The 26,307-nt window shown below is 40.1% G+C and overlaps 1 protein-coding gene across 1 annotated transcript in view; it reads left to right on the top strand.

Moving 5' to 3' along the window:
• adcy5 (adenylate cyclase 5) overlaps window positions 1–26,307 on the top strand; it is a 74,979-nt gene that overhangs the window by 34,957 nt on the left and 13,715 nt on the right. Inside the window, exons 3-10 of the mRNA XM_061053091.1 lie at window positions 472–593; window positions 10,278–10,389; window positions 15,902–16,029; window positions 16,587–16,745; window positions 16,880–17,021; window positions 17,675–17,812; window positions 20,905–20,927; window positions 24,438–24,597. Of these exons, the coding sequence (XP_060909074.1) occupies window positions 472–593; window positions 10,278–10,389; window positions 15,902–16,029; window positions 16,587–16,745; window positions 16,880–17,021; window positions 17,675–17,812; window positions 20,905–20,927; window positions 24,438–24,597 (984 nt within the window). The remainder of the gene's footprint in view (window positions 1–471; window positions 594–10,277; window positions 10,390–15,901; window positions 16,030–16,586; window positions 16,746–16,879; window positions 17,022–17,674; window positions 17,813–20,904; window positions 20,928–24,437; window positions 24,598–26,307) is intronic.

Raw genomic sequence — 26,307 nt, forward strand, 5'->3', positions numbered from 1 at the left:
TCTTTAAAAAAACATCCTCCTCTGCTATTATTTAATACTTTCACAAATGAAAGTTTAACTTTACTTTAGACTTACTTTATATTTTTATGGGAAGTTAAAAAGGTAACCTTCCTCCTTGGTTTATTTCTTTCTCTCTCTCATATCTTGACCTTTCACTTAAAGTTTGACTTCATTTAATCAACTTGAAGCTGAAGGTTCAAAATTGAAAAAGATCTTCCTCCTCTAATTTGATCCCTGAGTCTCTGGCTCTATGACTCTCTCTGGATATTTACTAGATCTGTTAAGATGTCAGATTGATTGTGAGACTTGTATGAGGTAATAACCAGAAGCATCATAATTTAATCACTATATATCCCTTCAGTCATAACTGACTTTAGCTGGTAAGTCTCCTCTCAGACAGCCATAGACTCCACCTCTTAATGTACTCATACTCGTCCATGAAACTTCTTTTCCCATCATGCTTTTCTGCAGGAGCGTCTCCTGCTCTCAGTGCTTCCCCGTCATGTCGCCATGGAGATGAAAGCTGACATAAATGCAAAGCAGGAAGACATGATGTTTCACAAGATCTACATTCAGAAGCACGACAACGTCAGGTAACACCAGCGTCCGTCCCCACCCTCCCCCGACCCTCCCCCACTCTTTCCACCACAACATCCAGCAGACAGAGCAGGTGGAACAATGAGAGGGAAACAGATTGAAGCTGCTATAAATACTTTTTTCAGCTCCATTAATCATTTTGAGCTGTGTGTTATCATAGATACTGTACCCTCTCATGCATCATGGTACAAGTATTGGCACCTTTGACCCATAAGATACAACTTTACCTCCGATAATAAAAGTCTAAAAAACGGGTTTTTTAATGTGCTTCTGAATTTGACTCAGAAAAGTCAGAACAAAGACATTTCGGACGGTCTTAAAAAATGAAATGCTATTATGATAGAGTCTCATTTTCATTGAGAACAGTTAAAAGCTGAGTTTTTCTTTATAAAGAATGGAAATAATGTTGCCATAACTTCTTATACAGTAGGAGGAACCAGTGATCATTAGTTTTTAGTGTTTTTTTGTTGAGTGGTTATTTTGGCAGTTTTTTAATATTGACTCATCCAGGTTAGAGATACAAAGTCTTCTTACAGGTGATATAATATCATGAAACGTTAAAGTGTGATGACGGACAAAACTTGAGGTTGAATTACCATCTTGTGATTGCGTGGTGATCTGCTGACTGCTTATTGATCACTTTGACCTCTTCCCAGTCGCTGCATTAACTGTCTTTGGCGTGGCAGCAGATCGTCTCTTGCATTGAGGATGGAGTACTTGCAGTTTAACACCTTTTGCTTGACTTAAAAAAGATAATTTGCTTTTAGAATGTAGGCATTTTTACTCTGAAATCCCACTTTCAGGTGTTGTCAGGTTTGGCACCCCCTTGTGGAGCAGTTTAACACTGCATTGAGATATAACAGAATTGAAACAAGATTTATTAAAACTATGTGTGACCTTGAGTGTGTGTGTGTGTCAGGCTGTGCAGAGAGAGAGCGTTTCATGGCCTGTAGCTGTCACAGTCAGGTGAGAGCCCAAACCTCGATATATAACAGCTGCTATTGAAGCCTTTTATATCTTTGATGTGTCCCTTTGAATCCTCAGGGGTTAGAACACCACGTCACGTACCTGGAGCTCTTGTACACAAACGGTCTTTTCATTCCTATTATGTGATCAGTAACCATCTTCCCTATGTTGCCTAAGTTTAAGAGTTCACTAAAAGAAAAAAAAAGGGAAGATGTCTCATTTTTGAAAGCAGGAAGGTGTGGAAAATATGGACAATCTGGGAACATGTGACGAAGGAAACCACATGAGCGTGCACACAGTTATGTTTAGCCAATATAACAATGTTGTGTGGTGTGGTTTGCAGTTATAAAATACTAACCAAGAAGGTCATGTTGGTTCAGAGCAGATCTATTCATAACAGCAGCTGTCAGTATTTCTTGACAAGAGGAGATAAATCAACTGAAATCTGAAAGAAGGTATATTGATGGCTTGTTACTGTGGAGTATCCTTCTGTATTTTTTTTTTCTGTGACTCACTGGGGAGTAGGAGGCACATTAGCAACATCCGCTTAGCTTGGCTGAACCCTGTCTGTGGTCATGAGTGTGCGGTTAATGGGTAGCTAACCAGGTGTGACCGGGCCCGTCGGGGAGCGGGCAGTGGCTTTGTGGTAATTGGGGCTCTGCTGAGAGGCCAAGTAACAACAGGAAGAGAAGTGACAGCTCCCACTGCTGCAGCCTCAGAGTCAGAGGGATAACAGGGGGAGGGAGAGGTATACACAGAGTTGCTCTGGGTTTGGAGCTTGTTGCTGCAGTACCTTGCATATGCTTTGCCATCAGTCTGTGAATGTGTGTGAATGTGTGACCTGCAGTGTAAGAAGCGCTTTTTAGTATTTAACATTCACCAACAACAGCCCCCACATGGAATTTTACATTTTACAGTTTTACAACCTGGACTTCAAAAAGACTTATTTGTCGATATGTTAGGATTTTCACAATTGGCATATACACCCATACTGATGATTAAAATAACTATTAAGCCAATTGGGGATTCTCCAATCGGGTCTTCATGGTGGTGCAGTGGTCAGGTTCCTGGTTCGAGTCCCACGCCAGACAGTGTAGGGTTTGCATGTTCTCCCTGTGCATGCAATGGTTATCTCCGGAAACTCCAGCCTCCTCCAACGACCTGCTTGTTAGGTTAATTGGTGACTAAATTGTCCGTAGGTGCGGATGGGACTGACTGTTCGTTTGCCTATATACATGTCAGCCCTGTGATTGACTAGCAACCAGTCCAAGGTGTACCCCAGCCTTTCGCCCAATGGCAGCTGGGATCAGCGTCACCCCCCGACGACCCAAACTGAAAGTGTTTTCCAGAGTTAAAAATGCTATCATGTAACTTAAACTTCAGTTGTTTCTAAGCTATACCGCCGAATCGAGCAGTTAGCATTTCTAACGGCATGCACTGGCTTTATATTTTATCATGCAAGGGACATGGACCTGCTAAAATCTGCCCACAGTCTCTGCTAGTTTTCCATTTTCTCTGGATGTTAATGGGTAAATGAATAAAGTAGAATGCTTCTGCTTTCCAGTATTTGAAGATTGAAGTCCTTGATTGGTGCGACTGGCAGTGGCTCGGTAACAAATTTAATCTGATGTTCTTTTGTCTTTTTGTCTGTTTGTCCTCATGATGTCATGTGGCTTCAGAAATTAGGCCCAATTTTTTTGCTGAGTCAGGTATTATGAAAGGCTTTTTGTTTTTTGTTTTTTCAGGCGGATGTTTTGATACTGCTGGTCACCCTGCAAGCGTTTAAAAAAAAAAAAAAAAACTGAGAACCCTGTGACTGTGGCTGCTGTGTGTGTTATGTAGGCCAGCAGCACCCTGAAGAGAAAGAAAATTACATGAATTAGAGGAACTGACCTCGCCTTTGTTCTCGTTCTTGTTGAAGAAAGGACAACAGTTAACGCTGCAGAGAAAACATGCATGTGATTTTTGTGTGTGGGGTGCCATTAATTATGCGCGTGTGTGTGACACAAGGGCTGATGTTGTGCTGATGCTCGCGGAGACGGACCTGAGATTCTGTGCTTGGAAATAAAATGTTCAGCTGCACAAATGAATTGTACCTCAGCGTTTGTATACAAGTTAAGATACAATTTTCTAGTTTCACTCGGATGACAAACATACAGGTGTGTTTCGTGTTATTAATCTATTAGAAATCTGTTTGTTTTTGAGGTAAAAGATGCTCAAGTCTGCAGTGCATTTCTGATATGTCACTGTTAATCCACAGAACTGCAGAGGAGCATGACTGTACAGGCTTCATGATCAAACACAGTTTCATTTTATATCAATTATTTCAGCCCATAATGACCCGCACGGTCGCTGTGCTGCAAGGTAAAACGAAGGCAGGTGCCTGCATCACGCTTTGTTGTATTTATTAATTTTTCTTTTTTTTTTAAGGATAATTAAGATGAGTAAGACTGTGCTGTTTTGCATTTGAATCATGAAAGTCAATAATTTGCATACAAAAATAACCTGTTTCTGGATTAATCACATCTGTTACATGTCAAGGTTGACAGCCCTTGTTTTGTTTTCTCTTTTTTAAGGTTTATTTGTGGGCTTTTTATACCTTTTATTTAGAGATAGAACAGTGGATAGAGTACAGAAAAAATGGGGTGGAGAGGTTTAAAAAATAAAAAAAAAGGGTATTAACATAGGGAAACAAATATCAATATCATATTGTTCATAATTCTAACAACTGCATTGCCAGATAAATATAAAAAAACATGAGACAATGCCATTTCACACTGTTTAAATACAAAGCATGAATCAGATGTGCTCGTGTCCCTAGTTGTACCTTTGGGTAAAGGGTCATTGATTTTTTTATTGTTTGAAGGGGAACTGATACAGATAATTATGTGCTCAATGGTTGCAATTTGAACACGACGAATAAGGTGATGCCAATAATCTAGAAGGAGAGTAAAGACAGAAAGGTAGTGGTATAGACACAGAGGTAGAGATAGATATGAACAGGAACTGAATAAAAGGGGGGGAGAAAGGATGACAAAAGAGGAAAAAAGGCAAGCCACACAACGATTAAAGGACTCAGGGGTCAGTGTGAGATCTTTTCCCCGGCTGGGCTTAGCGAGCCACCAGCAGAGCAGGAAGGTTAAACAGCAGGGGGGCAGATAAAGGGCAGCTGCTTGTTGAGGGAGTGAGTGTAGGATGACAGAGGATCAGAGGGTGAGTCAGAGCCCCCACAGCAGCTTCTGTTCAGCTCACATTGAACCAGAGCAGAGTTTGTGATGGCTGCACTGTAATCAAGAGATGGGACAGTTTTAACCTCTATTTGTCATTGTTTGTTTTCCAATGTTGTTTCAAGTTTAACACTGTGTGCTCTGGATCTCCCCATTTATCAGACTGGGCCTCAGTTTTCTTGTCTTTTGAGTCACCTGGTATCAGCCAAGGCTTGTGCACAAAGACTCCTTTATTCTTGGTGATTTTTAAGTGTCTGTATTTTAGGTTTGACTTAAGCATACTCTGAACACTGCCCACAAACAAACATATACACCAATCAGCCATAACATTGACCACTGACAGGTGAAAGGATAACATTGATCATCTTGTTACAATGGCATTTGTAAGGGGATGGGATATGTTGCAAGTTGACGCTTTGGAAGCAGGAAAAAATTAGGCGAAGTGTGAGGAAGTGAATAACTTAAACGAGGGCCAAACTGTGATGTCTGGATGACTAGGTCAGAGCATCTCCAAAAAATACAGCTCTTCTGGGGTGTCCCTGGTCTGCAGCGATCAGGGAAAACCGGTGTACCTGGGACAGAGCGGCCAGGGCTCAAAGATGATCAAGGGCAGCGAAGGCTGGCCTGATCTAACAGAAGAGCTACTGGAGCTCAAATTGCTGAAAAAGTGAGTGCTGGTTCTGGTCAGGGTGAAATGGATTCTTCACAATACTAGCCGGTCGTTATAATGATCCTTGGATTTCACTTCCTTTTCTGGAGCATCTTCAAGGTTAAAACCATAGGTTTAGAGTGGTCTCAGTTCCTTTTCCAAGTCACAGGCCCTGAAAGATGAAATTTAAACTGTTGCATAAAGCGTGGGATTCTATGCATCAAGCTTTCTTTAAATTCCTCTCAGTCTTTCTTTCTTCTATATATTTTCTCATACAAACTGATCATTAAAGTCTCAGTTATACCAAGAGTCAAATCACAGAATTATCTTAAAAGCGTTCATCTTTTCTCCAACGTTCTGTGTGCTTTGTATTCTAAAGTTCTTTCATGTTTGTGTGTTGTTATCAGCTGATCAAACTGCTGCCTTAAACCTCTGTGGGTTCAAAGACAGACACAACATTAAAGCATGTTACCTTTTAGCTTTTTTTTTATATTTCATCAGATAAAAAAAACAAAAAACAGCCAACATTTATCCTCCTCTTAAAGTCCCTCGTGTCGGGATTTCCTCTTCAGTCACTGAAAAAGTACAAGAAAATCTCTGTAGGATTTAATGTTGCGTACTAATAAGTGACTCATTACCATGGTAACGGTTAAATGGGAGCCAAGGTTACTTCGTCATTAACACTCTGTGAAACATGTTTTTAGAGCTCAACACCCACCGTCGGCTCCGAGCTGACATCAGGCTGTGGGAAGTGGCCTTGCTCTGTGTTTTACTGTGTCAGTGGGGAGTGTTTAATAATCCATCAGGAAATCTGAACATAATGTATTTTACTATAAATAGCTTCGGCATGAGCACGAGTTCATAAAGCTCTTACTGAGCGAAAATTCTCAATCAATGCATGATAATCTATTAGTGAATCTTTTACAGATCATGGGACCTTCTGAGTAAGATTTTCAAAATGTTCAGGCTACCATGTTGAAATGATGTCAAGATTTAAAGAGAGCTGTTATTACTTAACTAATACATGTTACAGTATAGCCTTTAAGATAACACTGAATATGGAAAGACATTAAATCCAAAAGGCTTTTTTCTTCTCAATCTCTGAACCAGTGGTGCTCCTTTTGTTTGATGTGTCTCAGACACTGATTTTATAGTCGTATGTTTTTGTGCTACAGCAGCCGTAAAACTCAGCATGTATAGGTGGGCGGCTGTCGCTCAGTTTGAGTCATTAACTCTCAGCCGGAAGGTTTGATCCCCAGCTCCTGCAGCAACATGTCTGATGTGTCCTTGGGCAAGACACTTAACCCTGAATTGCTCCCGCTGCTTCATCAGCGGCGTATGAATTTGCACGAATGGATTAGTTACTTCTGATGGTCTCACTACATAGCAACCTCTGCCATCAGTGTGTGAATGTAGGTGTGACATGCGCTGTAAAAGCACTTTGAGTAGTCAGACTCAGAAGACTAGAAAAGCGCTATATAAGCTCAAGTCCGTTGACCATAAGACAAAAGTTTCAGGTCCTAGAGTACCTTATGAAAGACAATATAGACAAGGACTTGCTAGTAGACTTGTACTGGCAAACCAATTCTGCTCTGACCAGTTGTTTGTGTATTTGGGCACATGTAAAAGAAACCTGAAATGGTATACAAGGTTCTTCAGAAACAAATTTGTCTTAATGAATGATTTGAAACCCAGTGTCCAGCTTTCATGTTTTAATAAAAACATGATGCAGTTATCCAAACTGGTGCCCGATTGATCTAAATAGAAAATTCCTCAGCAGAGTGTGCATCCCTACAGATGTTATTTAGAACAGATTGTTACGTATCATCTCATGTTGAGTAGCTTTACCGTCTGCAGAAAGTCGCCTAACTCAAGTTATGAATCAGGTTTGCATTCAGATTAATAAATAAATCTATCTTACGTCAAAAAGTCGTCTTTTTCATTGTCGATCTTCAAGTTAACTGTATAGCCGTGTAAGAGATATGTTTGTAAGTATAAGCCTTACATACATATCTAAACTAGCATGTAATAAATTAGCCTTTCCAATTTAGCCACGGACTATAGACATCATGGTCACAGATGAAGACACAAACACATACTCCATATGCAAACAGTTTGTTGTCTATGTGTGGAAAGTAAGGCTCTGCGGGACTTATTATAGTGCAGTTGCATTTACCGACCATTGGTGGGCGCCAGAGCGCACCAAACCAAAATCCTACATATTGTTGCTTTAACAGTGAGGATTGGACAAGTGTTTTTATTATTATCATATTTTGCTGCTGAAGCACATTTACGATGAATTTGTATCTGTGCCTGTGATTTAGGAGATATAACGCTGATGTTCAGGTTTTAATTGGAATACAAATATATTTTGTAGATATATGCAATTAAAGCACTCATTACTGCGTCCACATTTCACTTCGGTCTCTCATGAACATGTCGTCTTTTCTCCATCCCTCCGTCTCTGACCATAATCGCCTCTCCCCAGTGAGACGGACCAGTCTCTGAGCTCAGACATGTTGGTCAAGTGTCTGAGTATGTACCCCAGAGTGGGACTCTTAATCCTCTACAGCCTGAGCCCTAAATTGAGCAAATTTAGTCCTCTTGAAACTCAGCTTAATTAGAACATGTTAGTGTTCCTGACATGTGTGCAGCCAAGAGAGAAAACGTCTGTGAACCCTAAAAGACAAAAAAAAATAAAAAAATAAAAATGCTGTACCACTCAGATAGAATGAGTGTCATACAGTCTGTATGTAGAAACTTTCTCCCAAGCATATATATGAATATAAACAATCGCACATACTGTACACAGTACACACTGTGTTCCTGACTGTGTGGCAGCCACCTACCATGTGAGATTTATGCGAGCCTGTTGGGTCTGCAATCTGTGTTTATTTATAAATCTCTTGTGTCCTTCACGGGGTTCTGCCTCAGAAAGCTTCTTCTACATACAACTATTGCAATATCTGGCTTCAGAAAGTCACACTCCTTCTATTCTTCCTCATGTGTTTTACAATGAACTGCTGCACAGATTGTAAAGCCCCCTCAGGTGAACTAATTGATCTTAAGCTTTATGAATCAAAATGTTCTTTATTTGCCTTGTTTGTTGGAGAGATCATTTATCTGGATATGGATTAGCTCTGGTTACATCTGATTTTAATTATTGGCTGTTTAGATGTTTACGTCAAAGTCTTACAACATTCATGTTAATCATTATGCAATATTGCATTTATTATACTGAACAGGGACGCTGGTATTTAACAAAGTTTCAATAGAAAACATGAAACTGATGAACCTGAGTTGGGCCTTTCAGTAAACAGTGTATAAAATATACAACATTCAATAGCATAAAATCCAATACATACTTCTACTGCAGTAGTGCGATATGTATCTAATGTAGTGTGATTTCTGTTTGTGACTAATAATGTTTGATGGGGAATTAGTTGCATTTTGAAACAGAGATTGAGATCAAAAAAGGTTGAACATCGTTTGAAATGTGATCCAAAAACCTATCGTTAATCATCGAACAACAGTTGAGCTTAAATCTCATATCTTATCAAATGAGCACAGATATCTGATTATAGACGTCGTCTCTCAACTCAAACTCCTTTCTCACGTCTCAAGTTCCCTTGGCCTTTATGTAATCTGTCTCATAATCTTATATGCGCATGCTACACCTGAAGCTCGGGACCCTCTGTTTCTTTTCAATGTTCAATCAGCCTCAGAAAGTTACCTGTGGATTTAATTAAAGATTGTGAAAAGCTTGTCCATTGCCAGGGAGACCATGACAAGCAGCATCAAAATACAAAATACAAAATACAGAGTCTCGCTTTTTCTTTTTTTTTTTAGGATGTATTTTTGGGCTTTTTATGCCTTTAATGGAGAGCTAGGACAGTGGATAGAGTCGGAAATCAGGGAGAGAGAGAGGGGAACGACATGAGGAAGAGAGGCCACAGGTGTGAACCCAGGCCGCACGCGTGAGACGACCGCCTCCATACATGGGGTGCGCACACTAACCACTGCGCCACCAGCGCCCCAGAGTCTCGCTTTTTAACTTGACATGTGAAGTCTGTCACATGTTTCTCCCTGAGAGGACGTCAGTGACCAGCGACTAAAAACACTCATTGAGTAAAGAAACACTGAGCGTGAGATGTGCCTTCATGACTTTGTTTAAGGAGGGTTAAGACGCTGCACAGAACAACTTGAGTCATTCAGGACAAGCTTGTTGGATGTTATTTATGAGTGCAAATGAGGGCAACATGATCGTCTCCCGTAGTCTCAGACAGAAACAAGGACAAAGGCAACAGGTTGCCTTTGTCCTTGTTTCTGTCTGAGAGAATTAATTCAGCCCTGTCCGCCTGCTGTGCCAGTATATGGAGAGTTATGACAACACCTCAATCACTAAGTGACCTCAGCTGTATCAGTTTACCCCAACCGAGAGGAGAAGACAAAGTTTTACAAAGTGAAATCACTTTCAAATCCTACACATCTCACACTCTCTTTACACATTTTAATTCTGCAACAGCAGGTCCTTCACATCTTTGGGGAATTTACCGTCCTCACTTCCTGAGAACTGTTAGTACCACTGGAGAAGGCACGTGCAACTAGCCTGCAACAACAACAACAACAACAACAACAACAACAACAACAACAGAAACTCTGTCAGATTCAAAATTGTGCATGTTACTTTTACTCTGATATTAAATGTTTGGTTTGGCTCTTGTCAAGAAAATCTAAATACTATTGGGAGCTGAATTCCAGTTGCCATTTATAGCTTTGGCTGTGTTTTCTTAGCCAAAATGATTTCATGTGTTTCTCCTGTCTTTGTGTCTCTGCAGCATCTTATTTGCAGACATCGAGGGATTCACCAGTCTGGCATCGCAGTGCACGGCGCAGGAGCTGGTGATGACTCTGAATGAACTCTTTGCTCGCTTTGACAAGCTGGCAGCCGTAAGAATGAAATCACTCACACCTATATGCTGCATGTAGAGGTACAAAATGTGTCATTCAATTTGTGTTTTTTGAATGGTCAGTCTTATATACTTCTTTTTAAGTCCTAAAAAACTTGATCTTGGTATTTGTGTTTGACAGTAATCAAAGGTTAGCGTATAATTGGTCAGTGTCCATGTGAAGAAAAAGTGACTGTACATGATAACAGCACACCAGCTCCCATCACACTCCTGGAGAGAAAGGTGTTATTCAGTTTCCAAAAATAACACCGGTGAAACATGGCAGGCCAGATCTTTCCTTACATTGGGTGTTACCTTTGAAAGCATCTGCAGTCATGCTTCCATGTGTGGTTTTATATTAGAAAAAAGACAAGCCTGATCTATTTACTGCCATTTCTGAGAACCTTTTCCTCTTCTCTCGGCTGTAAGATCTTTAGTTATTCTTAACTAAAGCAGTTTTCACATGTGCACACCTGAACATTTTGAGAGAATTTCCAGAGGACTACCTGTGAAATCCTCCTCATCTGGTTGTTCACACGCAATCTTACTGCGCACCTTACAAATAATAACTATCATGATAAGAATCATGATAATAAGAATTTCCAGCAGTTGCATTCAAGTGTTAAACATGCATTGCTACGCATAGTTAAGAGCTTACACTGAACGGCTGTGGCTCAGTGGTTGAGTCGGTCCTCTCTCAATCGGAAGGTTGGGGGTTCGATCCCCAGCTCCTGCAGCAATCTGATGTGTCCTTGGGCAAGACACTTAACCCCTAATTGTTCCCGCTGCTTTGTCGGCGGTGTATGAATGAATATGAATTGGATTAGTTGCTTCTGATGGACACTTTAAATAGAAACCTCTACCATCAGTGTGTGAATGTGTAGGTGTGACCTGCGGTGTAAAAGCACTTTGAGTAGTCAGAAGACTAGAAAAAGAGCTAAACAAGCTCAAGTCCATTTACCATTTCAGTGGTGGAAATGTTGGTTTCACTGACTTTGCCATGACATGATTCTGATTCACAGGGCTGCACAAGGGACACTCGATCAGAACGGGCTCTTCCTTATTTCTTTTTCATGAGGAGGACTGAAGGAGTAAAATCTGTTTAAAAAAAAAAAGACCCTGAGGCGTGATGTTTATAGCAACTCAACTGTCTGAATATTGAACGTGTTATTCAAACACTGGCGGTACGCTGCGTTAATAAGCCATGACATAGTTCGGCTCTTTCGGGACTGTGATCAGCATCGTGTTTATATCCATGTCGACAGAGGAGCTGCTGAGACACATCAAAAACATCAGAGAGAACACAAAGTTCAATGTTCAGCCACCACAGGAGAGGAACGCTGTGTCATTAAAAATGAATTGAGCATTCAAAGCAGAGCGACAGATTTCAAGCAGCCTGTGAGGAATAACTCAAAGTGTAAAAAAAATCATGAATCCTCACACTTTACTGCATCTGGGCTTTGGGTTGCAAATAAGTGAGATATTCTTTGTGGATAACTGTCTCAGAAAATAACACATTTTTAAGGTCTATAGTATTAAACAATAATAATAATAACTTTATTTAGAGCACCTTTAAAATCCCGGGTTGCATGAGCAATCAAGAAGCCATAAAAGCTACCGACCAAATAAATAAGAAGTATGTACAACAGGTGGACAAGTGATTGTTGATTAATATGATTGATTGCAGCGTTGTAGCAGTGGAATAAAAAAAATATGCTATGAGATATAAGACACAGGTGCAATAAATATGAACTTATAATCTCTTATCACATAATGTTGAAGAGAGTCCAGCTGTTAAACAGAATATCAAATGTAGCATCATGTGTACAGCGTGATGTACTAAAGTCTGTACATGCATATCATGTAGTATGATATAGAACAGTAAATGTCATAGGTGTAATATATGTGCAATCATATAAAATGATTGTATCACATTTTATTATAAACATTGGCCGTGTTAAGAGGGAAGCCCAGAAATATCTCCTTCATATCGGCCGTCTATTTCCTCCATCAGACGTGTGTTTATTCAACGTCTCTCATATCTCAGTCACACTCATAAATGACACGTTCATGAATATTGATGTCTTTTTTTCCCCCCCTCGTGCTTTCAGCGGCGTTATTGTTTGTCCAGCTAACGCTCCATGTATGTCATTTGTTTATGAAAGGTGGATTGGTGTGCTGATCAATATTTATGAGTCAAACGGGCATTATGGTGTTATAAAGCAGAAACGGTGCTACTGACACTTTTATGTCCATGCCAGATGCACCTTGTATATCTCTCTCTCTCTCACACACACACACACGCACACACACACACACACACACGCACACACACACACACACACACACGCACACACACACACACACACCCTGTATGAACAAACAGATCAAACAGATCTGGGGTTAAATTCCCTTAAGAAAATAAAAAATCATGTAGCTCCCGTCATGGTATCTTAACATGAATATAGCTGCCTTCAACCAGAAAGCTCCTGTGAGGATTTTTAGTGGGTTATAAAACTGACTGAAGTAAATACAGGTACCTCTTTATGAGCTACAAAAGACAACAAGACAACTAGGAAGAATATTGATTATTTCTATGTCATTATTTTAATTGCCGGTAAACACTTCCACCGCTTAGCTGTTAATCAAAAGCATAATGCAACAACAACAAAAAACAGCCTTTTTCAAATGTCTTCTACTAAAAAAGTTTCACAGTGTGTGATACATTTAACGATAAATAAAAGAAAGATGAGATTTTTCCCTCATAAACTCTACGTACACAATGGAGAAGAGAGAGGCTGATGGCGTAGTGGTTAGGTCACGTCCTATTGCAGAGGCTATAGTCCTCAGAGCGGGGGCCCCGTGTTCCAGTCCGACCTGAGGCTCCTTTCCATTTCTTTTCATTTCCTACTCGCTCTCTCGATTTCCTGTCCACTGTCCTATCTAAATAAAGCCAAAAGACCAAAAAAGTAAAACCTTAAAAAAAGGAAAGAGATGAGATAATAATAACTTTATAATAATAACTTTATTTATAAAGCACCTTTTATAAACACAAGTTTACAAAGTGCTTTGACAAACAGTAAAAACAAGAACAAACTAAACCAAACACAGAAGAACAGAAACAACAGCAAGAACATAACAAATGCAAAATACTAAAAATGATTAAATACAATTCAACAGAAAAGAACCCAAAGTGCACGATACCCAACAGACATATATAACCCGACCATCACAAGAACCATCACAAGAACCATCACAAGAACCATCACAAGAACCATCATAAGAACCATCACAAGAACCATCACAAGAACCATCATAAGAACCATCACAAGAACCATCATAAGAACCATCATAAGAACCATCATAAGAACCATCACAAGAACCATGATAAGAACCATGATAAGAACCATCATAAGAACCATCACAAGAACCATCATAAGAACCATCATAAGAACTATCATAAGAACCATCACAAGAACCATGATAAGAACCATGATAAGAACCATCACAAGAACCATCATAAGAACCATCATAAGAACCATTATAAGAACCATCACAAGAACCATCCTAAGAACCATCATAAGAACCATCATAAGAACCATTATAAGAACCATCACAAGAACCATCACAAGAACCATCATAAGAACCATCATAAGAACCATCATAAGAACCATCATAAGAACCATCACAAGAACCATCACAAGAACCATCATAAGAACCATCATAAGAACCATCACAAGAACCATCACAAGAACCATCATAAGAACCATCATAAGAACCATTATAAGAACCATCACAAGAACCATCACAAGAACCATCATAAGAACCATTATAAGAACCCAGACAACACAAGAACCATCACAAGAACCATCACAAGAACCATCATAAGAACCATCATAAGAACCATCACAAGAACCATCATAAGAACCATCACAAGAACCATCACAAGAACCATCACAAGAACCATCATAAGAACCATCACAAGAACCATCACAAGAACCATCACAAGAACCATCATAAGAACCATCATAAGAACCATCACAAGAACCATCATAAGAACCATCACAAGAACCATCATAAGAACCATCATAAGAACCATCACAAGAACCATCATAAGAACCATCATAAGAACCATCACAAGAACCATCACAAGAACCATCACAAGAACCATCATAAGAACCATCACAAGAACCATCACAAGAACCATGATAAGAACCCAGGCAACACAAGAACCATCATAAGAACCATCATAAGAACCATCATAAGAACCATTATAAGAACCATCACAAGAACCATCACAAGAACCATCATAAGAACCATTATAAGAACCCAGACAACACAAGAACCATCACAAGAACCATCACAAGAACCATCATAAGAACCATCACAAGAACCATCACAAGAACCATGATAAGAACCATGATAAGAACCATCATAAGAACCATCACAAGAACCATCATAAGAACCATCATAAGAACTATCATAAGAACCATCACAAGAACCATGATAAGAACCATGATAAGAACCATCACAAGAACCATCATAAGAACCATCATAAGAACCATTATAAGAACCATCACAAGAACCATCCTAAGAACCATCATAAGAACCATCATAAGAACCATTATAAGAACCATCACAAGAACCATCACAAGAACCATCATAAGAACCATCATAAGAACCATCATAAGAACCATCACAAGAACCATCACAAGAACCATCATAAGAACCATTATAAGAACCATCACAAGAACCATCACAAGAACCATCATAAGAACCATCATAAGAACCATCACAAGAACCATCATAAGAACCATCATAAGAACCATCACAAGAACCATCACAAGAACCATCATAAGAACCATTATAAGAACCCAGACAACACAAGAACCATCACAAGAACCATCACAAGAACCATCATAAGAACCATCATAAGAACCATCACAAGAACCATCATAAGAACCATCACAAGAACCATCATAAGAACCATCACAAGAACCATCATAAGAACCATCATAAGAACCATCACAAGAACCATCATAAGAACCATCACAAGAACCATCACAAGAACCATCATAAGAACCATCACAAGAACCATCATAAGAACCATCACAAGAACCATCATAAGAACCCAGGCAACACAAGAACCCAACAACACGAGCTGAGACCAAGAGGACCAAAGATTTAAAAAAATTTAAGAAACTAAAAGAGCTGAAAAAAATAAATAAAACAAAGATACACCACTTTGTCCAGAGAGGGCGCCATTATCACCCAAAAAGACCTCACAGGAGCTTTAAACCGTACGTTATCGGCCCTGGAAGTTGCAGAAACATTTAATAAACACAGAAAATCTTCTCACATAAGAAGTCTAAATTCTAAAAGATTTCCTCTTTTATACTTAAGAAAATAAAGCATCACATGTATCCGGGGACAAATAAAGTATTTATGTCATGTACCAACTTTTAGAAAAACTAATAGAGTTGGAAAATAAAGGCTAATTTCTTGTCTGACAGGAGAACCACTGTCTGCGGATAAAGATCCTGGGAGACTGCTACTACTGCGTGTCCGGGCTGCCGGAGGCGAGAGCCGACCACGCCCACTGCTGTGTGGAGATGGGGATGGACATGATAGAGGCCATCTCGTAAGTTGTCATTCTGGGCCTTTCAAGGAATCTAGTTTGAGCTCCTCCAACGGCACACGCTCCCACCCGCACTCTCAGGTCTGCTGAGGCAAACCTCCTGCCTCCACCCCTCCCCTGCAGGACTAACCATCAGTGCTGGGGGGCCCGGAGGGGGGGAGCGACAATGTTCTGACCGAAGATGAACCCAGAGGTCACCCTAAATCAGACCACTGGGTCACAGCACTGAGATTAGTCTAATTTGGCTGTTACCTCTGCAGCAATGTGGGGATGCTAAGGTCATCCAACTGCTTATTAAGGGTTCTGTTAGTCTTGTTGCAGCAAAGTTAAATACCATTGTCACCTATTTCAGTCTCAATTTTTGAGTCTACTGTGTATGACAAGTCATCACCATATGTTAGTTAAGTCAAATAATACATTAATGACAATTTTGACACATCCGTTTCTGTAAAACTCTTGAGATTTGCCGTTGATGCTAACTTTTACATATTTTCTTACGAGGGCGGGCAGATTGAAAGCTGTACAGCTCATTTGACAATCATTGTGTGTATTTTCTGCAGGCTGGTACGGGAGGTGACTGGAGTGAATGTGAACATGAGAGTGGGAATCCACAGCGGCAGGGTGCACTGCGGGGTGCTGGGACTCAGGAAGTGGCAGTTTGACGTCTGGTCCAATGACGTCACGCTAGCCAATCAGATGGAGGCGGGGGGCCAAGCTGGGTATGTCTCTACGGCAACAGTCCAAATTCACCACAAACCAGCACAAACTGAATATACATTCACTGATATCTCAGTGTGTGTGTGTGTGTGTGTGTGTGTGTGTGTGTGTGTGTGTTTTTTTCCTTCTGTTTCAGACGGATCCACATCACGAAGGCCACTCTGAATTATCTGAACGGGGACTACAATGTGGAGGCGGGAACAGGGGGAGACCGAAACGCCTACCTGAAGAAAAACAACATCGAAACCTACCTCATTGTTGGCTGCAGTCAAAAAAGGGTACAGTCCTTATTACTGTTGAAATGTTGAAGGTAGAAGTGCCCCAGAAGGAGATTCAGCACATGCAGGGCTTATCATTATAAATGATCATTTGAATTGTTTGAAAAAGGGGAACAGCCTGCAGATGGCAGAGAACTTCCCATGGGAGATTGTATTTTGCAAAAGCATCACCAACCGTCCAGCTGTTGGACCTTAAGTGTAGTTTTAAAATATTTGGTACATGCTCATTCAGAATTATTTTGCGCCAATACGCTTTGATGTTCATTAAACAAAATGTTTAGGAAAATATTTCACATTTGTGTTTTATTTTATCTGTGAAAACAATCTCAATGCTGTTATCTATGAATATTGTTTCATGATTGCATTGGGATGGAAGACGTATAAACAAACCCTAAGAAATGAGCTCACAGTTAGCAGAACAACTAACGTTCCTCTGGCAGGTCTTTTCTTTTGGAGAGGTCAAAGGGTGAAAGCTGCCTGTATTCATTTTTATCCACTAGGGGGCAGAAAAGACAAGCCAACAGTCAGCACTGGAACATTATCCCATTTCAGAGTTGAAAAGTTTTGGGTACTGCAGCAGCAATCTTGTGTTAGATATGAAAGTATTCTAATCTTGATTTCATTTTTTTTTTTTTTTTTTTTTTTTTTTACAGAATGAAGAAAAGGCGATGATAGCCAAAATGAACCGACAGAGGACCAACTCCGTGACACACAACAGCGGCCACTGGACCGACCGTCCGTTCTACAATCACCTGGGAGGAAACCAGGTCTCCAAGGAGATGAAGAGGATGGTGAGGAAACTTGAAAGAGTGTGCAGGTCTTCTGCTTTTATCCAGCTGACCCTCTCCCACCAACGTCTTTATCTCTGCTCTCATTTAATGATGAAGCCAACATTTTGATATTACCCATAATCCTTTGATCTGCGGTCCTGATAAGCAGCGGTAATGACCCTTCACAGCACACTCCAGCTCAAACACCTCACTTGAGTACTTGGGTAGAGAAACAGTAACATGTAGGCGTTAACAGAAGGCCCCCCCCCCCCCCATTACATTCAGAGGAGGAACTCAAAATGTAGCAGCTGCAGCAGAGTGATGCAACGATATCCAAATTCATTTTCTACATACACATAACTCCCTCCTGTTGAGCCGTCCCTGCAAACAGTGACTCACTCAGTGAATGGATGCACCCACACCTGACACACACACACAAACACGCACACGCACACACACAAACACACACACACACACATGCACACAGAATTGTTTTCTGTTTATGGTCACAATCATCAGTCCACCCACCCCTCTCACTGAATCTATTATAAGGAAGTGAGGTGAGGCTGAATAAGTTCTAGTTTTACTTGACTGTTTGACACAGGCTGAAGTCACAGGCTGGTAGTAGTTAGGACTACATGAAGAGTAATATTCAAGATATTAAGGTAATTCTGGGCTCAAATTAAAGCTAAGAAACTTTGGAATTTTTTTTTTATATATAAATAAGACAGTGATATTGACCATTAAGTTCTTAAATATAATACTTTTTCATGAGGATTTGTCAAACTCTCAATATTTTTAATGTGATTTTGTGATTGTTTGGACGATAATTTAGAATATAATGGAAACAACAACCAGAATTGCATTTGCTACTTCCCCCTACGCTTTAGGGAACTATACACCAAATGAATATTAAAGATATAATATGCGACCTTCGGAAGAGGTGTTTGGCAAAAATTAAAAACTGAATGTTTTTGGACTGTTGGTTGAGCAAAACCGAGATATTTAAAGATGAGCTCAGAATAAAAACTGTAATTTTTACACATGAAAACGATTTAATCCGGATTCATGTTTTAATCTGTGAATGGTTGTGTGTGTTTGCATGCTCTTGTAACTTTGTAGTGGGTGGCTATCTTGGCCAGGCCTTCCTGTTCAGTTCAGTTCATTTCAGTTCAGACCTTTAGAAATTGAATTCACATCAGTGGAGAAAAAACACAACAAATAAACAAGACATAGGACAGTGCAACAAAACCTGATGGAATAAACCAAGAAAATAAAAAAAATAGATAAAAACAAGGTTGGACTCCCTGGTAAAAAAAATAACAAAAACAAACATTAAAATGACATAATGATAAGTTGCAGCACTAGTTATGAAGCCACATGTGTCATCTGTGCTCCATCAGCTTTAGTATTTAATGTTTATCCAGAAGAGGGAGCTAGAGAGACGTATTAGATCAGTGTGTTAACAGAATTCAAAGTGGACATGATAATAAACAACACTTAATATTACCAATAAAGAGAAAGAATCATTAACTGAACTATTCCTGCAGACCTGAACCTTCAGGGTTTCCTCTTAATGTAGTCATAAAGGTAGTTCATTAAAACTCTACTAACAGGTGAAATCCTCACACTGCAGAGAAACCTTTCGTCTCACTCTAACTGCTTGTTGTTGCCAGCAGTCTTTGTGTCTCGCTGTGCGGAGCCGACAGTGTGTGAGATAAGAAAAGATGGATTACAATCTTCAGCACAGCTTGCCTCAAATAAGTTTTTTTTTTTTTTTTTTTTTTTAAACAGACACCTGCTCGTCTGCAGCCGCAGGGAGCCTTCACTTCATACCCTCTGGTTCTTTTCTTTTTCGGTGGCTCAGACTTTTTGTTATGTCACATTATTATTAGCAAGTTATGTTCAAAAGAGTCGGCCCAGCATTTAATGTAACAAATCAATACATTTGGGGATGTGTAGCCAGAGGGAGGTTCATTCAGCTGGTATTAATGTCCTGTTAAGTTCCTGATGTCTTAAAGAATGAAATGATTTCATAACATTCTCTGTACGTTTACAGCACCATCAATTTTTCTCAAAATGTGAGATCTTCCAGCTTTAAAGTCAGGAAGTGAATAAAGGCTCTCTTTAATAGGCTGAACTGATATCATTCAGTTAATGTTTTGCACTTTTAAGATGTACTTTTTGGGATGTTTATGTCTTTATTGTAGGGATAGGACAGTGGATACAGTCAACAATCAGTGAGAGAGAGAGAGTGGGGAATGACATGAGCCACAAGTGGGATTCAAACCCAGGCTACCCGCTAACCACTACACTACCAGCACCCCATGTTTTGTATTCTTTATCCTCTTTTTCTTCAAGCGTAAACTTAAAGTCACTGAGGGGCTACGTAGATGAGCTAATGTGTTAATTGACGCGCTCGCCTTGCCTTCGCTCTTGAGCATCTTGTGAAATCAAACAGTCCGATATCTTCTTCATTTATGGAAGAGTTATTTCTCATTCCACTCTGGTCCTCATAACTTTCATGCAAGGCTCCAACAATTGTCTATAAATGTCCATACAATGATTCACAGTGAATACCTCGTGTGCTCTTCGTCAAGCAACACTTGACACCCCAGTGAAAGTACCGCCTACTACCCAAAGGTGACACCTGCTGGAGCAATCTTTTTCTCACACCTTGTAACTCCAACATGGCTCCTACAATGATCTTTAAACTACCATCTTTGATTATAATATATCTGAAAAAGATCTTTAAGTCACTGTTTCTGTCCTGACATCAGGCAACAACCTGAAGATTTCAAAAACATGAATATTTATGCAAGAAAGACTGAAGTTATCATGTTGGAGACGTTCGAGCCAGAACATGTTTGGCCCTTCTTTCTTGATAATTTTTTTTGCCAACTTAAAAAAAAATAAATAGATTCTGTCATTACCACACACTTATTTTCTTTAGTCAGTTGTCATCATGGGATATGTCATACACCCATGTTGTAAGAGGCATAAAGAAGTACATTTCTAAAAATGTATCAGACTGTTTGCACATTAGACGTTTTCATCTCCTGCTAATTCTCTTTTTTCCCTCTTTTCTCTCCTCTCTCTCTTTTGTCTTGTAGGGCTTTGAAGACCCCAAAGACAAGTGAGTACAGTCTGTATCTCAGCACCTTTCCTCGTGTGTTTGCTTTAAATCTGGGTCTTACTTTATCTTACATTTAAAAAGACCTAAGAAAAGGGCGAGTCAGTGGAGCTCTCTGAAGTCATTATCAAACATTAGCACTGAGAGAGGATGTAAGTGACACTGTTAATGAGTGGTGAAAAGTTCAAACGAATCACCTGTAAGTGGCTGTTTGAGTCACTGGGCCTTAAAAAAGAGGTTTCAATGTACGTCTTCACACAGACAGAATCCAGAGAAAATACTCGAGCACACAAATCACTTAGGGAAGTTTATTAAGGAGTGAAGGATTCATGTTTCCACGTGCACATGCTTCTTCCTCAGAGTAGAAAAAACCCCACTGTGGAGCATTTCTAGAGGATGACTGTTACTGAATCAGGTTTAATTAGAGACTAAACTCAGATCAGTCAAATGAGACACAGACAAAATAAGATTGAAATCAAATGCAGCTAACTCAGAAACTCCTCAAAGGCAATCAGTGCTAACTCAAAATGACCACACCTGAGCTCTCACAATAAAGTATAAAACACTTTTAATCATAAAGACAAACAGCAGCTGAAGGAAATAAACTTGTTTCAGCCCTAGGCTTTCATCAGCGTTTTAAAGATAAATGTAGGTGTTACACATTTTGAAATAATCGCTGCCAGGTAACAAACCAACAAAGCCAGACCGATAAATAAACACAATATCCAGAAAACATCGTGATGATTAACAATCTGACCAATTGAGGAGGGTCGAGGTCAGTAAGGGGAATCAAGTAACAGATAAGTCGTCGTATTGCAGCAGTGGCTCCTACAGTGTTAAACACATTTACTTTAAGCTCACTCTGTAAGCTCACACTTGTTAATGGGAATATAAAAGTGTTGGTGGTTAAAATTAAAACTAACATCTGTAGTCATGAAATGTTACAAGAGACTTCATGTCGCTGCATTTGGCTGATGGACATGGAAACCCCAAACCTAGAACAGATGGGAACATTGATTGATGTGCACATGGTTGTTGTTGAGGCTCTGAGAGAGCATGATGTAAAGCCTGCTCTGTTCAAACAGCACCTGCACTTTGTTCAAGGTGAACCACTGCAGTACATATACGTAAAAAAAACATCCCTTCTCTTTCTGGATACAAGTCTAGCAGAGTCGTTTCAGACTCTTAAGATGTGGAAAAATAACGGGTGGATGAAAGAATATTCTGCCATGACCGTTGCTTCATAAGTAAAAAACAAAGTAGATGCCATTTAAATTGGGGCGACAGTAGCTCAGTCTGTAGGGACCTGGGTTGGGAACCGGAAGGTTGCGGGTTCAAATCAGTCAAGGGAACTGCAAAGTGCCTAGACAATCTGTCAGTAGACAGTCCCTACTAGTCGTGCTGGTCTGATAGATAGAAAGTTGCTAGCACACTTCCTGAACTCTGCCAAGGTGCCCTTGAGCGAGACACCGAACCCCCACCGAACCCCCGACTGGAGCAAGTCTGTTGTCATTGTTGTTTGATTGGCCCGCTCCCAAACAATGATACAGTCTGATAAAGCAGAATAATCACAGCATGCATACGCTGCTGTGCTGCTTTGAGAGGTAAGATAAGAGATTCCAGCTTGTTTGTCTTTGGTCTCTTCTTTCTGCTTCTAACGAGGGAGGGTCTCAGTTTGAGAGATGTGTGTGTGTGTGTGTGAATCTTTTCATACAGTACTGATGGTGCATATGACCTGACCGTGAGTGCGTACATCTTAATTAATAATAATTGTGATAAAGTTCTCTCAGAGTTGAAATCATTCTCCTTGCTCTAGCGCTGTCAGATCGAGATGTTCATAAAGCCGAGCGGTGACGCTCTCATTCACAGTTTTTCTATAAAACCACAGAGGAGGACAGTTTGAACCCAAAGTCTGCCAGTGATCAAAGAGCTGCAGTCATTCATAAAGAAGTCGCCCTCCTCCCCCTCCCCTCTCTTAACTGTTCTGTATCTGTGAGTTTGTCCTGACATCACACTGAGGCTGAGCGTCCCCGCTGACAGCCCACGCTCCGGGCTGCAGCACAGATCCTGCTTCCATGCAGACAGAGTTTTTGAGTTGAGAGGAAGAGCAAGCTATGTTTTTATCACGCTCTGATAGAAACCGTCACTGGGTACAAAATCACAGCTGAGTTTGGAAATCTCTCTGTGCATCCTGAGTGTTGAGGTGAAGTCAGCGTCTCGGCAGTCACATATTTAGTCCACCTATCAGGAGATAGCCACTTATCTGAGGCGGAGCATCATCTCTGACCAACATCATTCATTTAATGTTAACCAGGCCCTCATGAGGAGACATGTTCTAGTTAATTCAATCTTTTTATTTGCAAGCACCTTTTGGGTTATGATGACAAGTGTGAATTGCAATTTATCTGGGGTGTTTGTCATATTTGTCTCCTCTTGTTTTCTGTAATTTATGCACTTTCTGTAAATACAGCTTTACATGCACAATGAGTATAACTGGAAACATTTTTTTTATAAGATTCAAGGGTGTGCAAGAATCATGGTTCCACAACAAACATAAGTTGTTGTCGCACACACACAGTAATAAATAAATACGACAAACAAAATGCCTATTGTTGTTTGTAATAGTTTAAAAAAAAAAGTTTAGTTAGAGAAAATGTGCTTTACTCTAATATTCTTCCATTGATTTTTAGAGAAAGGCAACCCCCCTTCTACCCTTTCCATCATTGTTTCTAAGTTGTGTAAATTAGCAACTTTTGCTAAAAACTTTGCTCAAATTGATCATGTTTCCATCTCGTGTTCAAATATTGGTTTGCACTGCCCACTAGTGGCCAAAAAGAACAGCAGTAGCAGCTCCTTTCTTAGTGTTAGTGAATTAGACTCCACATTAGACTTGCGTGGATTGTGTGTTGATCCATGATTTGCCTTCAGGGGTAACAACTTGAACGTTTCTAAACTCTGCATGAAAAAGATCCAGCATCCACACTGAGACAGAATGAGCAACACACAAGACTCCTCCTTCATACATTTAGACATGAAGCTGTCGTTATATTGATGTATTTTCTGTATTTGCTGCTGCGTTCATTCGGCCAAATTCCCCTTTTTTTCACTTTGGCATCCCTATAAGATCAAGACTTTCACACTGACTCACTAAATCAGTGTGATCAGAGCAGCATGTCTTCATCAGCTGACGAGTGCTCGTCAGCAAAGCAGCAGAGTTTCAATCAATGTAAGTGACACTTTGCAGATTCTGTCATCAGTCAAAGACGAACCGGCTCAGCAGAGGCTTCAAGAATTGAGAGGAGTGGTGTGTTTTTTAGGTCAATTACTCCTTTTTCACTTTAGACAAGATGAGCTAAATGTTACTGCGACTCAGAGCGGGTTGTGAGTGTGACTTTATGACCATTCACAGCTTCTGAAGAGTGAATCAGCTGCTGGGTTAATAAGAGTTTTCTCAGAATCTGAGGAGCCTTTTTCTGTCCTCCTGAGATGTCATTTTTTTCTTGTGTTCTTCAGACATTTTATTTTCAGAAACACGCAGGAAAACCTGAACCCAGAGGACGAGGTGGACGAGTTCCTCGGCCGGGCCATCGACGCACGCAGCATCGACCGTCTGCGCTCGGAACACGTCAAGAAGTTCCTGCTCACCTTCAGGGAGCCTGACCTGGAGAAAAAGGTTTTTACGCACGTGCGCACACACACACACACACACACACACGTACAATGTGACACACACTGCCAATTTAGCAACAAATAATTGGCCGTGACAAGCAATCTTCCCTTTGCAGAAAACTCTTCTGCTGCTTGCTCTTTTTGTGTCCCTGGAGGAAGTCAGTCAAAGCAGAGTATAAGAGAGAAAGGGAGGAACGGGGCTTTAAAGAGAGAGGAGACGGCTGCTAAAGGGAGAAGGAAGTAAACTGCCTCAGACAGTGAAGGACAGGCTCAGAGGAGAGGTGAAGGCTCGGGTCCTTGTGGAAGAGTTTTGGGGAAAACAGGAAAGTTTCAACTTTGAATTGCTTTCTTCCTGTCATGGTGAAAGAACAAGGGAGTAAAGAGTCAAAGCAGATCAGAGGGACTGTTTTTGAGCTTCCACTGTGCTCTGGGGGAGATTCTTTTGGAGATGAAAAAGTCACTTATCATGTTTTAATTGTGGTAATTTGTTTTATAACCATCATTTCATCTTTGATTTCTTCTTAAATTGCAAAGTTTTGAGTTTGTTTGAACATTGTCGGATGATAAATCACACTGATATGTTTTTAACTGGAAAAATGAAATATAAGGTGTTATTATCTTGCTGGTGTAGTGCCGTCTCTCGGGGTAATGTCAATTATAAGTTTAACCCTTGGGTGTGCCGTTAACTATACTCATTAGACTTCATTTAATATACATTTCAGTGTGGGTAAACAAGAGCTCGGGGACAACTCCTGCTGTGCGTCTCGTACTTTTCATGTCTGTCTCAAAGCATGACACACCCAGACTGAACGACAACAGTCACTTCACTTGTCTTAAAGCAATATCACTCCACCAACCGTAACCATGAGCGACCTTAAAGGCAAAGTGCATCGTATCAAACAGTTACTCTTGCAATTGTATGAAATACTTTTTGTACAAAACTAAATGGACTAAGCCTCGAATCAAATAACGTATATCACCTAAACCAGAGGAAAAATAAAGATCCATCAAATAAAGCTTCACAAAAATGAATCTCATCTCCGTTTTGCACTGGTGTGTGTTAACCAATTCATAAGAAAGGCCAAACATGGGGGGGTCATTTTGATTCATGTATAACCGGGGTCCCCATTAGTTTGTTCTCCTAAGAGTACTCTGTCAAGTCTTTCTTTGAACTTTGAAATGTCAGACTCGGTGCGTGTCAGTTATCCCATTACATGATAACTAAAAAAAAAAAAACCTTGAAAGAAGTTGATTTACTTAATTTGATGAATTTCTGAATCTGAAATGATCAATACCAGCCTTAAAAAAACAGCATTGTTTAGTCTCAAGTCTCAGTAAAAGATAAGTACATCCTCATAAGCAAATTCTGCAGATGTATTTTTTTAATTAAAGAGACAGGACAGTGGATAGTGTATGACATCTGGTGAGGGCGAGAGACAGAGACAGAGAGAGAGAGAGAGAGAGAGAGAGAGGGGGAAAGGAGCCATAGGTCAGATTCAAACCCAGGCGGCCCCCTTGGAGGACTCCAGCCTCCATTCATGGGCAGTGCGCACTAACCATAAGAAGATTTGAAATCGTTCTTTTTTTATTATGAAAATGCAAGACTGCCAAAAATGGATCTTTAAAACGCCCCTTCAGTGTGTTTTATTTCACAGGTGTACTGATTGGTTGGTTACTATTTATAATTATCAAAGATTCAAACTCGTCTTCTCCT

The sequence above is a fragment of the Labrus mixtus genome, chromosome 13 (assembly GCF_963584025.1).
Source record: "Labrus mixtus chromosome 13, fLabMix1.1, whole genome shotgun sequence".
Lineage (NCBI taxonomy): Eukaryota > Metazoa > Chordata > Actinopteri > Labriformes > Labridae > Labrus > Labrus mixtus.